The sequence below is a fragment of the Polypterus senegalus genome, chromosome 16, assembly GCF_016835505.1.
Source record: "Polypterus senegalus isolate Bchr_013 chromosome 16, ASM1683550v1, whole genome shotgun sequence".
NCBI lineage: Eukaryota > Metazoa > Chordata > Cladistia > Polypteriformes > Polypteridae > Polypterus > Polypterus senegalus.
In genome coordinates this window covers 50,411,076-50,423,650 of record NC_053169.1, presented here as the reverse complement: position 1 = coordinate 50,423,650, position 12,575 = coordinate 50,411,076, and the positions used below count along the sequence as shown (strand labels likewise).

Genomic DNA, 12,575 nt, shown 5'->3' with positions numbered 1-12,575 from the left:
CATGTCTATATTACAGCTTCTGTAGAATTTACATGTTCTCTATTTATGTAAGCAAGTTTTCCTCCCCCCCACCAAAAAAATTTGCAAATTAGGCTTATTTCTGTTTCCAAACTTGGGATGGCATGACTGAGTATGGTGTGTGTTTGAATGTGCTTCTTGTTTCCTTGTGTCTGTAGTTGCCAAGATATACTCTGACCCTCCATGAACATGAAATGATTAAGCAGATACACCAGTGGATGAGTAGTGTAATTATGCATTATTAATAAAGGAAGAAAATAGAGAATTCAAAAATTTGTTCTAATTTGTTAAAAGTAGCTAACAAAAAGTGAACTGTTAGTACTGATCTGTCCAGGCAAAAGTTTAAAGGCACATAATACTAACTAATCACGGTGCCAGAAAGAGTGGTGATAAATTGCATGTGGATTAGTTCACATAAGTGTGGTGATACGTGGTTTGTTGATTAGTTCACACAAGTAAGAATTTTACTGTACTCTGACATTCTGACAATACTAAGCCTAGGAACTCATACTTCTTCCGTCTCTGCTTAGTATTGCACTGTTACATGAAGCTGGAGTCAATTCACAGCGTATCAGAAGCAAAGCAAAAAACAGTGCTTGAACATTATTAGTCTGATTCAGTGCGGCTTGTCTTTAGTGTGAAATGTGCATGTTGTCCCTTTTTGTCATTTTCAAGAAGATGATAAAGATGGCTGATAGCTCCAAATTGAATCAGCGAGTGCACATATCTATACTAATAAAAGGCAAAGCCCTCACTCACTCACTCACTCATCACTAATTCTCCAACTTCCCATGTAGGTAGAAGGCTGAAATTTGGCAGGCTCATTCCTTACAGCTTATTTACAAAAGTTGGGCAGGTTTCATTTCAAAATTCTACGCCTAATGGTCATAACTGGAAGGTATTTTTCTCCATTAACTGTAATGGAGTTGAGCTGGAATGACGTGGGAGGCGGAGTTTCGTGTGACATCATCACGCCTCCCACGTAATCACGTGAACTGACTGTCAACGCAGTGCGTAGAAAACCAGAAAGACCTCCAAAAAGCGCTTAAGAAAACATGCATTATATAATTGAGAAGGCAGCGAAACAATAAGAAGCGAGCGAGTGACATATACTACCATATTCATGAGTGCTGCTACCTCGGAAAGAATGCAAGGTGTAAACCTAAACTTTAAATTAAGTTCATAGACAGGCTACCGCTGGCGTTTCACATGCCCACAGGTAATGCGGGATACAAGTTTAATGAGAGGACGCAGGATATAAACGAGAGTTTTGATCACTTAGTAACTAAGTTAAAATTGTAGGTGAAGGGGTGTGCTTATGCAAATTCCGAGACTGTGTTTGTGGGGATTGACAGTTAAGGCGGGTGGGGAGTCACGTCATCATCTCCCTCCCATTCATCTCATTTCGCTCTGAGCTGAGCTCATGCTAACGCCGTCTTCCGAAGCAACTTCGTCAGACTGCCACCAAATACTCACAGAAAAATCCACAAGTTAATACACACGCTGTCTCTAGAGTTTCTCCACACTGAATCCTCCAGGCACTACTTACAAAAGGTCACATTGACAATCGTGTTACGTTATTTTTAAAATCTTTCCTTTTCTTAGCACAAGCACAGCTGAGAAGCTTCGATGCATGTGCTCCATAACGTTAAAAATAATGCATTTAATCACACTTTGCATTACAAGCAAAGGGAGCTTTTGTCAATGCATGATTTCCTGGTACACCGATTACATTGATCAGCGCATCCCGATTCATTTTACCCTCGCACCACCTTAGTTTGAGAAGAAATATGAAAAATATGAGGTTAACACAGAAAAACAGATCACCAATTCAAGCTTTATGAATAATCGATTCGCCATCAATAATTGTTTTGGTAAAGCCATCCTCCTTCCATTTTATAATTTTTCCGCCACTAGCCATGATTAAATGAACGGTAAATAAAGTAAGAGCAAAGCGAGGGTGACTTATTTAGGCAGGCATATATATGACAGCAACACTCATGACAATGTCAATCATGTTACGTTATTATTAAAATGTTTCCTTTTCTTTTCATTACTTCTTTAACACATTACTTCTCCGCTGCGAGGCGCGGGTATTTTGATATATATATATATCATATAATATATGAATGACCTCCAAAGAGTGCTGAGACTTTTGATATCATGAACGTGTCTGCAAAAACTGTAGTCTCCTGCCCTGCAAAAGTCGAGCAGCCAGCGCGTGCATAGCTGTGCCGGCCTTTGAGACGCTGACTGCGCTTCTGCCTTAAGTCAAAGTGAGCACTTTTAATTTTTTTCATCCTCCCCCTGCGCTATAGCCCAGACAAGTGCAAACACGGACCTCTTTTCTACACCACGGCAAAATAATATTAAGGCGATTCACACTTTCTTTTGCACGTATACGATTATGAGGTCTTCACCTCGGATTATGAAGACACGCACACGAGTGGAGGACTCACAGTGCCATCACAACCGATTAATGGCGGGACGTCTCACCAGTCTACACAAGACCCACCGCGACTGTCCCCAAAAGGCGATCATAACGTCAGCGAACACATCACTCTATACTATATAAAAGAAAAAGGCAACTTTCCTTTCTTTACACCTTTTTTCCTTTTATCCCAAACCAAAGCCTTTCTCTCTTAACACTGCAGAGGACACAAAACTAATTTTCTTTAAATGCCGGTAAGGCACATTACCAGAAGCACAAATTTGAACGTTCACATAGAAAATGTAATTTCTATACCACAGCCGTCGTGTAGCGCCTTTCAAAAGGGATCTACTACCGAGAGATGATCCATATACATTTTAGCTGCTGTTAGTACTACAGTACTTACCTGTTGTGTTACACAGTCTTTAAAATGTAGTTTACCCGCAACCACTCCCGTAGTGCTCAATGTACCTGTACTTCTTAAAACGTTAATGTTTTACTGTTTATTAACTTATTTATTAACTACATTTTATTATTTTTCCCTTGCACTCAGTGACCAAAGCTATACACACACATATAGACACATACAAACATACACACAAGTATATGTATGTGTATATATATGTATGTATGTATATATATATATATATATATATATATATATATATATATATATATATATATATATATGTTGTGTGTGTGTGTGTGTGTATATATGACAGCAGCAATCCAAGCTGTGAGAAAACAGTAAAAAGTAAAAATGCGTGTCAGACGTCGTGGTACATTTTCTGATGCAGCTACCGAAAACAACTTTGTGACGCTGCCACCAAATACACAAAACAATTACTTTGACAATCATGTTACATTATTTTTAAAATGTTTCCTTTTCTTTTCATAACTTCTTTAACACATTACATCGCAAGAAGCTTGGTATTTTGCTATATATATATATATCACAGCGACACTCATGACAGTGACAAAACAATTACATTGACAATCATGTTACGTTATTTTCAAAATGTTTCCTTTTCTTTCTCTTTTCTTCTTTAACACACTACTTCTCCACTGCCAAGCGGTGTGTATATATATATATATATATATATATATATATATATATATATATATATATATATATATATATATAGATAGATAGATAGACAGATAGATAGATAGATATGAGAACAACATATATATATAGATAGATCGATAGATATATATAGATAGATATGAGAACAACACTCATATCAATGACAAAACAATTACATTAACAATCATGTTACGTTATTTTTAAAATTTTTCCTTTTCTTTTTCGTACCTTCTTTAACACACTACTTCGCTGCGAAGCGCGGGTATTCTGCTAGTATAAATATACAGTACAGGCCAAAAGTTTGGACACACCTCCTCATTCAATGTGTTTTCTTTATTTTCATGACCATTTACAGCACTCCATCACTCTCCTTCTTGGTCAAATAGCCCTTACACAGCCTGGAGGTGCGTTTGGGGTCATTGTCCTGTTGAAAAATAAATGATCGTCCAACTAACCTGACTTCTGCACAACACAACTGCTGGTTCCAACCCCATTGATAAAGCAAGAAATTCCACTAAATAACCCTGATAAGGCACACCTGTGAAGTGAAAACCATTTCAGGTGACTACCTGTTGAAGCTCATAGAGAGAATACCAAGAGTGTGCAAAGCAGTAATCAGAGCAAAGGGTGGCTATTTTGAAGAAACTAGAATATAAAACATGTTTTCAGTTATTTCACCTGTTTTTGTTAAGTACATAACTCCACGTGTTCATTCATAGTTTTGATGCCTTCAGTGAGAATCTACCAATGTAAATGGTCATGAAAATAAAGAAAACACATTGGCCTGTACTATATATATATATATATATATATATATATATATATATATATATATATATACATATATATATATATATAAGATATATAGCTCCAAATTGAATCATAGTGCATATATATATATATATATATATATATATATATATATATATATATATATATATATATATTCCACCTAATAATCCCCCCCACAAACAAATTAGGTATGTAAAAAAAAAACTAAAGAAAATAAAGTACAGTGAGCCATCTATCCATTTATTAAACCCACTTTGTCTTGAACATGGCTGTGGGGAAGCTAGAGTTCATCCCAGCAAGTATCTGTATAGGGCAAGGACAATCTCTGCTCAGGACACCACTTCAGTGCCAGGTGAACACACAAATATACACACATTCTGTATATCAAGGGCCATTTTTTGTAAACAATGTTATCATTTTTTAAGACAAAATAGAAAATTATAAAAGAGACAATTTATCATTGCCAGTTCACTTAACCTGCATGCCTTTGGACAGTGGGAGGAAATTGGAGCACCTGGACAACCCTCAGCCCGGGAGAACATTCAAACTTCATGCAGGCTGTATCCGGGATGTGAACGCTGGGCTCTTTATCAAGGGGCAGCAGCAACGCTACCATAGTAAATCATTAAAGGGATTAAGCAAGCCCGAAAAAGAAAAACTGGACGAACATTTCCCAAATGAGAGGACAGCTTAGTCCTTCAATCACTTTCGTTTATTTTCGCCCTTGGCTAGCCGTCTTAACACTGTATGTCATTCAAACACAAAGGAACCCGTTCGAATCTCTGTTTTCCACTACCGGGACTGCTAGCTTGTTTCCTATGCTGATAACATTTTTTTTCTTGAAATAGTACGATTAAGTTAACTTGTGACTGGTACACATGAAGACAAGAGGGGACTGAAAAACCTGCCAACCCAACGACTCTGGATTAAGCAGGTGAACGGCTGGAATCGTGTTGCTTAGTAAAGTCTTATGCATCTTATTTAGTTGTAATCATTAATGGAATTTGTAATGAGTACTTTGCCAACACAAAACATTCCTGCCAACTAGAAATACGATGTGTTGGCTTCCAGTTTAAGACTCGTGAAAGTACTGCGCTTGTGATTAATCGCGTATCAGTTCTGGCTTTGAAAATAAACGTACGAAACTAATGGTGTTAATTTAGCGGCGATTTATGTTATATAAAATAAAGCACAAGTTACTAACAAACTCCGAACGCGTCAAGTGAAACCCTTATCGTTGCCGTTCTTGTCACACAAGCATTCCACCTCACATAGGCTTAAACATACTTAAAAGACAGTGGTCGCCTGCCGGATGTTTAGAATTAGGGCGCCTCTCTTATCTTTCGGTATATTCAGCATGGAAACCGCAGCGAAGTCAGCACTAAAGCCTGAATTGCAATTACACGACCTCTCTTTGGACCGAACCGTTGGGTTTCTGTTTTCGCTCGCTCACCTGTGGTCCTTCCAATGCTCCGCCGTCCTCTGGGAAGATACACCACCAATAGCTGCGCTTTTACGATGTACGTCACGGAAACACTAGTCTTCGAAGCGATTAAGAGGAAAAACTGTACACACATACTAGAAACTCCAGTCTTGTGAGAAGTCAGCTGAGAGTGAACCGGTCATCTGATCAAACATCTGCTTGGCGCCTGCGCTCTGCTTAAACCTGCCCTCGGGGCGGTGCGAAGATCATCGAGTCTCCTGCCCCATCATTATGAAAACATATGAGAAATGAAATTAAAAAATAATTGGAGGGTATAATACATCCAGCATGCAAGACGAGTACTGAACGTTTATACGCTTCTACTTGGAAATGTCGCGATGACAACAGATCGGCCAATGCAGACATATATACTTCACTAATATTTTTCATCCGCTTCTGAGGAATGCCCCGAGAGATGCACTCAACTCAAAGGGACCTATCTGTATAGTCCAGATGTATTGGTCATCTCAAATGTCAGGAGCAGCAATTCCCTTAAGAACTACAAAGATCCCTGGAAATCTGAGAAGTCCAGTTGAATCAGCTGGTACTCTTGATCTTGTTCTACGTAGGGTGACCGGTAAACAGAGCGTTTTGTGTAAGGACTGAACAGTAGATTCAGAAATTATCCGACCCATTCACTTCGTGCACACTTTATTGTGCTGGGATCTAACCTTGGATGGGGGTGCCAGCACCTCACATGGTACACTTCACACGCCCAGTATTGTTACATTGAGCTCTAAAATGGTACTTGTTAGTCAGGGTATTCATTTACATCCTGATCTTGGAATGTAAATTATTTGGACAACACTTTAGAGGAACCGCCTTAAGGGTTTTGCTATAGTGAATCTACTAGTTTCATAATACCATGTGACACAAACAAATTCTTTTTTAAGGTCGTGTTACATAAAAGTTACTGTCTAATACAAGCTCTTAGGTAGTCCCAACTGTAAAGTTTCTGTTATCCTCACCAAGGGCTGATATTTTGACCCTTTCTGCACACTTTATAGTGTTTTAGATTTAATTTTAAATGGATATATCTGCCAATTTTAACAATCAATCTTAACTCAATAGCTCATAATAACAACAGCTGTGAATATAAGGTCCCAAAATTCACAGTGCATGTCAGGTCAAAAATCCAGCCATAAAGTCTAAGGAACTCTCCGTAGGCTTTTGCAATCAAACTGTGGTGAGGCACAGATCAGGATCTATCTATCTATCTATCTATCTATCTATCTATCTATCTATCTATCTATCTATCTATCTATCTATCTATCTATTATATAGTGTCTTATCTATCTATCTATCTATCTATCATGGTTTGTTGAGTGATGACTTAAATTTAAAGTTGCCATATTTGGATCCCCAACCTTTCGCAATTGACAATACTGTATATAAATATACACTACATACTGTATGTTTTTTGGTGGATTATGTATTTATTGGTGGATTACGTAATTTACCTTTCATTATGACTGAGTTTAATATTGAATACTATATTATAATTTTTTTCTCACTTATAGCATTATAAAAGAATATGGAAAAAGATGATCCGCTGTGTCAACCCCTAACAGGAGCAGACGAAAGAAGAAAATAGCATTATATAAGAAAAAGATGGATTGATGATAAATAGGCCATACTAATATGAAAACACGTGGAAGAAAATACAGACACCCCTCACTGGAATGCCCTGATTTAAGAAATAAAACACGGATTGCATAAAGAGTCAATCATTATTCTTTATCTAAATCTTGCAAGAGGCAACAAGTGCATATCTTATTAGCAACATGTTACAAAGAAAAAAGTGTCCTCCACGCAATATTTATACAATTCATTGATTAGGTCACTACTCAAAAAAGGAATTCATTACATAATCTGAAAACTTTTAACATGATTGGTTACACCTAGTTGCTAACGGGAAAAGGCAAATGTTGATACCTTAAATGACCACAATTTGATTGATAGTCCTGTTAGCTTAGGATGTACGTGACTTTTTAAATGGATTATTTTTATTCTTATTTTAGGAGACATGTGAGTTCCCCTACAGGTTTATCTGGTTTTGAACAATAAGACAGAGACCTAATTCTTTATGATCCAGCTGGGTACAAAAACAGGAAACTTAGTACTAAGCAAAACTATAGAAAAATGATTATGCCATAAAATATAACATGTTCTCTTAAGGGGTTATATAAAATAACAAGAAATGTATTTATTATAGTTAATAATAAAATAACAGCATCCACTTTTAAGCATAAGCTCAGGAGAATATGAAACTCAGACACATGCTAGGTGAACATTGGACCAAGGTTCAAATTCAATTCTTACACTACTCAGTTGATTTAGTCTTACTCAGTGATATCCATGTTATGCTGCTGTCCTATCTTAATATACTATATTATACTACACTATACTACACTATACTATACTATTCTATACTATTCTATACTATACTATATATGTTACAGCCACAACCTGCAGCAGAGCATTCCCTCATTCCAGAGTAGCACATCTGTATAGCAACTGTTGCTTAGTAGCAAATCCAGAAGGGAGTCTCCTAGCACTTGGTTCAGTTCACACTTATAGCATACTAGCAAAATACCCACACTTCGCAGCGGAGAAGTAGTGTGTTAAAGAAGTAATGAAAAAGAAAAGGAAACATTTTGAAAATAACGTAACATGATTGCCAATGTAATTGCTTTGTCACTGTTATGAGTGTTGCTGTCATATATATATATATATATATATATATATATATATATATATATACACATACATACATACACACACACACATTATATATACAGTATATATATCTATATCTATATATATGTAATATCTATATATATATATATCTATATCTCTCTATATATATATATACACATACATATATTTATATATACATACACACACACATTATATCTATATCTATATATATAGCAAAATACCCGCGCTTAGCAGCGGCAAAATACTGCCTTAAAAGTTTTATTAAGAAGAAAATTAAAATTTTTAAACTGAGGGAAAATATACCAATAATTATTTGTTAAGGATCTCTTTGTATACCACGTTGTGAGTTCGGCCCTCTGGTTGTAATATGACCAAGCTGTGCGCTGAGCTTACTTTCAAGCATGCAAGTACAGTTGGCCATGTGAACAGTAATCTTGTTTCAAATCTCACAGTTTGGATTGCTACTGTCATAATCGGTTTGAGTTTCATGGTTTGTTTCAATTACGACGGTATTTGTAGGACTTGTGTTGAAGAGACATTCGGCATCTGTCAAACGTTGTAAGTATACAACCAGTTTCATCGATAACTTCACATCCAGCTTTTGAGAGTTTAAACATTCATAAACATCAAAGTGTCCACTACTGAAATCGTCACCTGTGAATCTAAGATGTTTAAGAGGCATTGGCGGTTGTCCAAAGGTGTAAAATATTTGGCCATTTCGGTACACTTGAAGGTGACAACCGAACAATTCAACGGCAGCCATCAACTCACATGCAGATGCATAGGTGAAGGGCTTAAGCATTTCACTCTTCTAGTGCTCCTGTGTAGTATAATTATCTCCTGTACCGTCATCAGTCCATACCTTGAACCTGTCCCAGTCATTTAATACATAAGACACAATGTTCCTCCGGATATCAAGAGTGAGCCTGATATGGCCGTGCAATATGTAACAAAGAGAATGGAAAAGGCAGGTGCCATCTCCAGGCATGGAAACCACTCGGTTAATGACAGTTCTTTGATCGATGGTGATCACCTCGATAGACATATTAATGCTGGTACGGTTGGAATGATAAAGGAAATGGGTACCTGAACAATGTAAAGTAAGTCTAAAATACCTACACAATAACTATAATCGTAATAAATGAACAATAAAACAGTGGAGAAGCCGTGGATTAAATAAAAAGGCTGTAGTTATCAGCAGGGAGACGTGAATCCCGTGGCGAAGCAAGGAAGGGAATGTAGAGACTGGAGCAACGGACGGCCTTATATAGGCAGGCAGCCAACAACGTTGGTGCTGGAATGGGGACCCAATGCCACCTCACACGGTGACTGAGCTGCAGGCTATGGACGTATATATGTACGTAAGTAGGATTCAGTTAGCGTTGGGAACCCGCGTACCAAATTTCTTGAAGATGGGCCCATAAGTAACAAAGACTGTTGAAAAGTTCAATATGGTGGCCGACAGTGGCATCATACCACCGAAATAAGTACCAAATTTCAGCCTTCTACCTACATGGGAATTTGTTGAATTAGTGACGTTGGAAAGTTCAATATGGCGGCTGACAGTGGCATCATACCACGAAATAAGTACATACATTGGTTTCGGTTAGCACAGGGAAGCTGCCTACCAAATTCCGTGAAGATGGGGCCATAAATAAGAAAGTTCAACATGGCGGACGTTGTTGACCGTTATGACCGTTACACGTAGAATTTCGAAATGAAACCTGCTTAACTTTTGTAAGTAATGTGTAAGGAATGAGCCTGCCAAATTTCAGCCTTCTACCTACACGGGAAGTTGGAGAATTAGTGACGTTGGTAAGTTCAATATGGTGGCCGATAGTGGCGTCATACCACCGAAATAAGTATGTACATTGGTTTGGGTTAGCGCAGGGAAGCCGCCTACCAAATTTCGTGAAGATGGGGCCATGAATAAGAAAGTTCAATATGGCGGACGTTGTTCACCATTATGACCGTTATGCGTAGAATTTCGAAATGAAACCTGCTTAACTTTTGTAAGTAATGTGTAAGGAATGAGCCTACCAAATTTCAGCCTTCTACCTACACGGGAAGTTGGAGAATTAGTGATGTTTGGAAAATTCAATATGGCAGCCGACAATGGCGTCATACCACCAAAATAAGGCATTACATCGGTTGTGGTTAGCAGGGAAGCCACCTACCAAATTTCGTGAAGATGGGGTCAGCCTTCTACCTACACGGGAAGTTGGAAAATTAGTGACGTTGGAAAGTTCAATATGGCGGCCGACAGTGGCGTCATACCATCGAAATAAGTATGTACATTGGTTTCGGTTAGCGCAGGGAAGCCGCCTACCAAATTTCGTGAAGATGGGGCCATGAATAAGAAAGTTCAACATGGCGGACGTTGTTCACCGTTATGACCGTTACGTGTAGAATTTCGAAATGAAACCTGCTTAACTTTTGTAAGTAAGCTGTAAGGAATGCGCCTACCAAATTTCAGACTTCTACCTACACGGGAAGTTGGAGAATTAGTGATGTTTGGAAAATTCAATATGGCAGCCGACAGTGGCGTCATACCACCAAAATAAGTACGTACATCGGTTTCTGTTAGCGCAGGGAAGCCGCCTACCAAATTTCGTGAAGATGGGGCCATAAATAAGAAAGTTCAACATGGCGGACGTTGTCAACCGTTATCGACCGTTATGACCGTTACGTGTAGAATTTCGAAATGAAACCTGCTTAACTTTTGTAAGTAAGCTGTAAGGAATAAGCCTGCCAAATTTCAGCCTTCTTCCTACACAAGAAGTTGGAGAATTAGTGAGTGAGTGAGTGAGTGAGTGAGTGAGTGAGTGAGGGCTTTGCCTTTTATTAGTATAGATTCATTGTGGAGTCAGAATATTTTCAAAGTTCATATGAACTTTCTTTAAGACTCTAGTTTCACCATTTAGCCTAAAGAAATGTTTTAAAGTCAGTTACTTTGTCAATTAATTTTCTGAATGTTATTAATACAATTCAGGGTTGCTGGAGATGGAGCCTAGGTGAACACCAATCCTGTAAGGTGGCAGACCATTACAGTGCACACAAGCTCTTACCTACAATCTCTCAAATCAGTTGTTGTGTGTTATTCCCCATACTGATAAATCTGTATTGTGCCATATGCTACACGATAAGTTCATGTCACCTTGACTCTGATCAGCATAAGCTACTAATAATACTGGACAGAAAATAAAAGTCTTGTATAATCACTACAAGTTAATAAGTCCAAAAGCTACTTAAAGTCTAGAAAGAAAATAATTAGTGATGCTGCACATTTTATAGACATTTGGGTATCAGATGCTTTAAGCGTGCCCTCTGGGTGATTGTGAAATTGGTATCCCTTCCAGGGTTAGTTTCTGCCTAGCGATTAATAATGGTAGAATAGGTTTCATTCACTTGCCACCATGAACTGGACAAATCAGAGCAGAAAACAGGGTAATGGATTATTCTTAACAAGCAATTCCAGATTACCCATTTGACCAAAGAAAATGGCATTACACATTTCTCAGCATTCCTTGATATTGCAATAAAAGTAATTACCATGCATCACTGTTGTCTCTCGAAGCACAGACCGTTAATTTGCCCTTTATCTCACACTTAATAAATGATGGCATTAATACTGCTTAACACCAAATGAAATCTTATAAACCAAATGATGATGGTCAGAGCCAGTCACGGTGCAGCAGTCAGTATGACTAATCATGTCACCCAGCTCTTTAATTTTTAGGTCAGCAAACCATCCTTACTGTGAAAACAATTCATTTAGAAAATTAAATGAATACTGCTTATCTTAAATATTCTGTTATCAGAAATCATTGATTTGTTGTAAGTCTGTTGTTTTTATTTGTCTAAATCTCAGATGTCATTTTCATCATTGTCCCTTTTACTGTCTGGAGTATTATGGAGTATTATTCTTAAAAATGGTGTAAACCCTCAGCTTCTCTAAAACAACAAAAATGCTCTTAATCCAGTGCCTTCATGAGTAAACAGAATGATACATGTCTATAAGAAACAAGATATATAACAAACTC

At 37.6% G+C, this 12,575-nt stretch overlaps 1 protein-coding gene across 2 annotated transcripts in view; it reads right to left on the bottom strand.

Annotated features, from left to right (window-relative positions):
- Positions 1–5,952, bottom strand: part of psen2 (presenilin 2) — a 49,343-nt gene extending 43,391 nt beyond the window's left edge. The window contains exon 1 of one of the 2 annotated variants that reach the window (XM_039738636.1): positions 5,782–5,952. In XM_039738636.1, the coding sequence (XP_039594570.1) occupies positions 5,782–5,905 (124 nt within the window). In that variant the 5' untranslated portion in view covers positions 5,906–5,952. The remainder of the gene's footprint in view (positions 1–5,781) is intronic. The other variant, XM_039738635.1, reaches the window with a different exon arrangement.
- Positions 5,953–12,575: the final 6,623 nt, after the last annotated feature.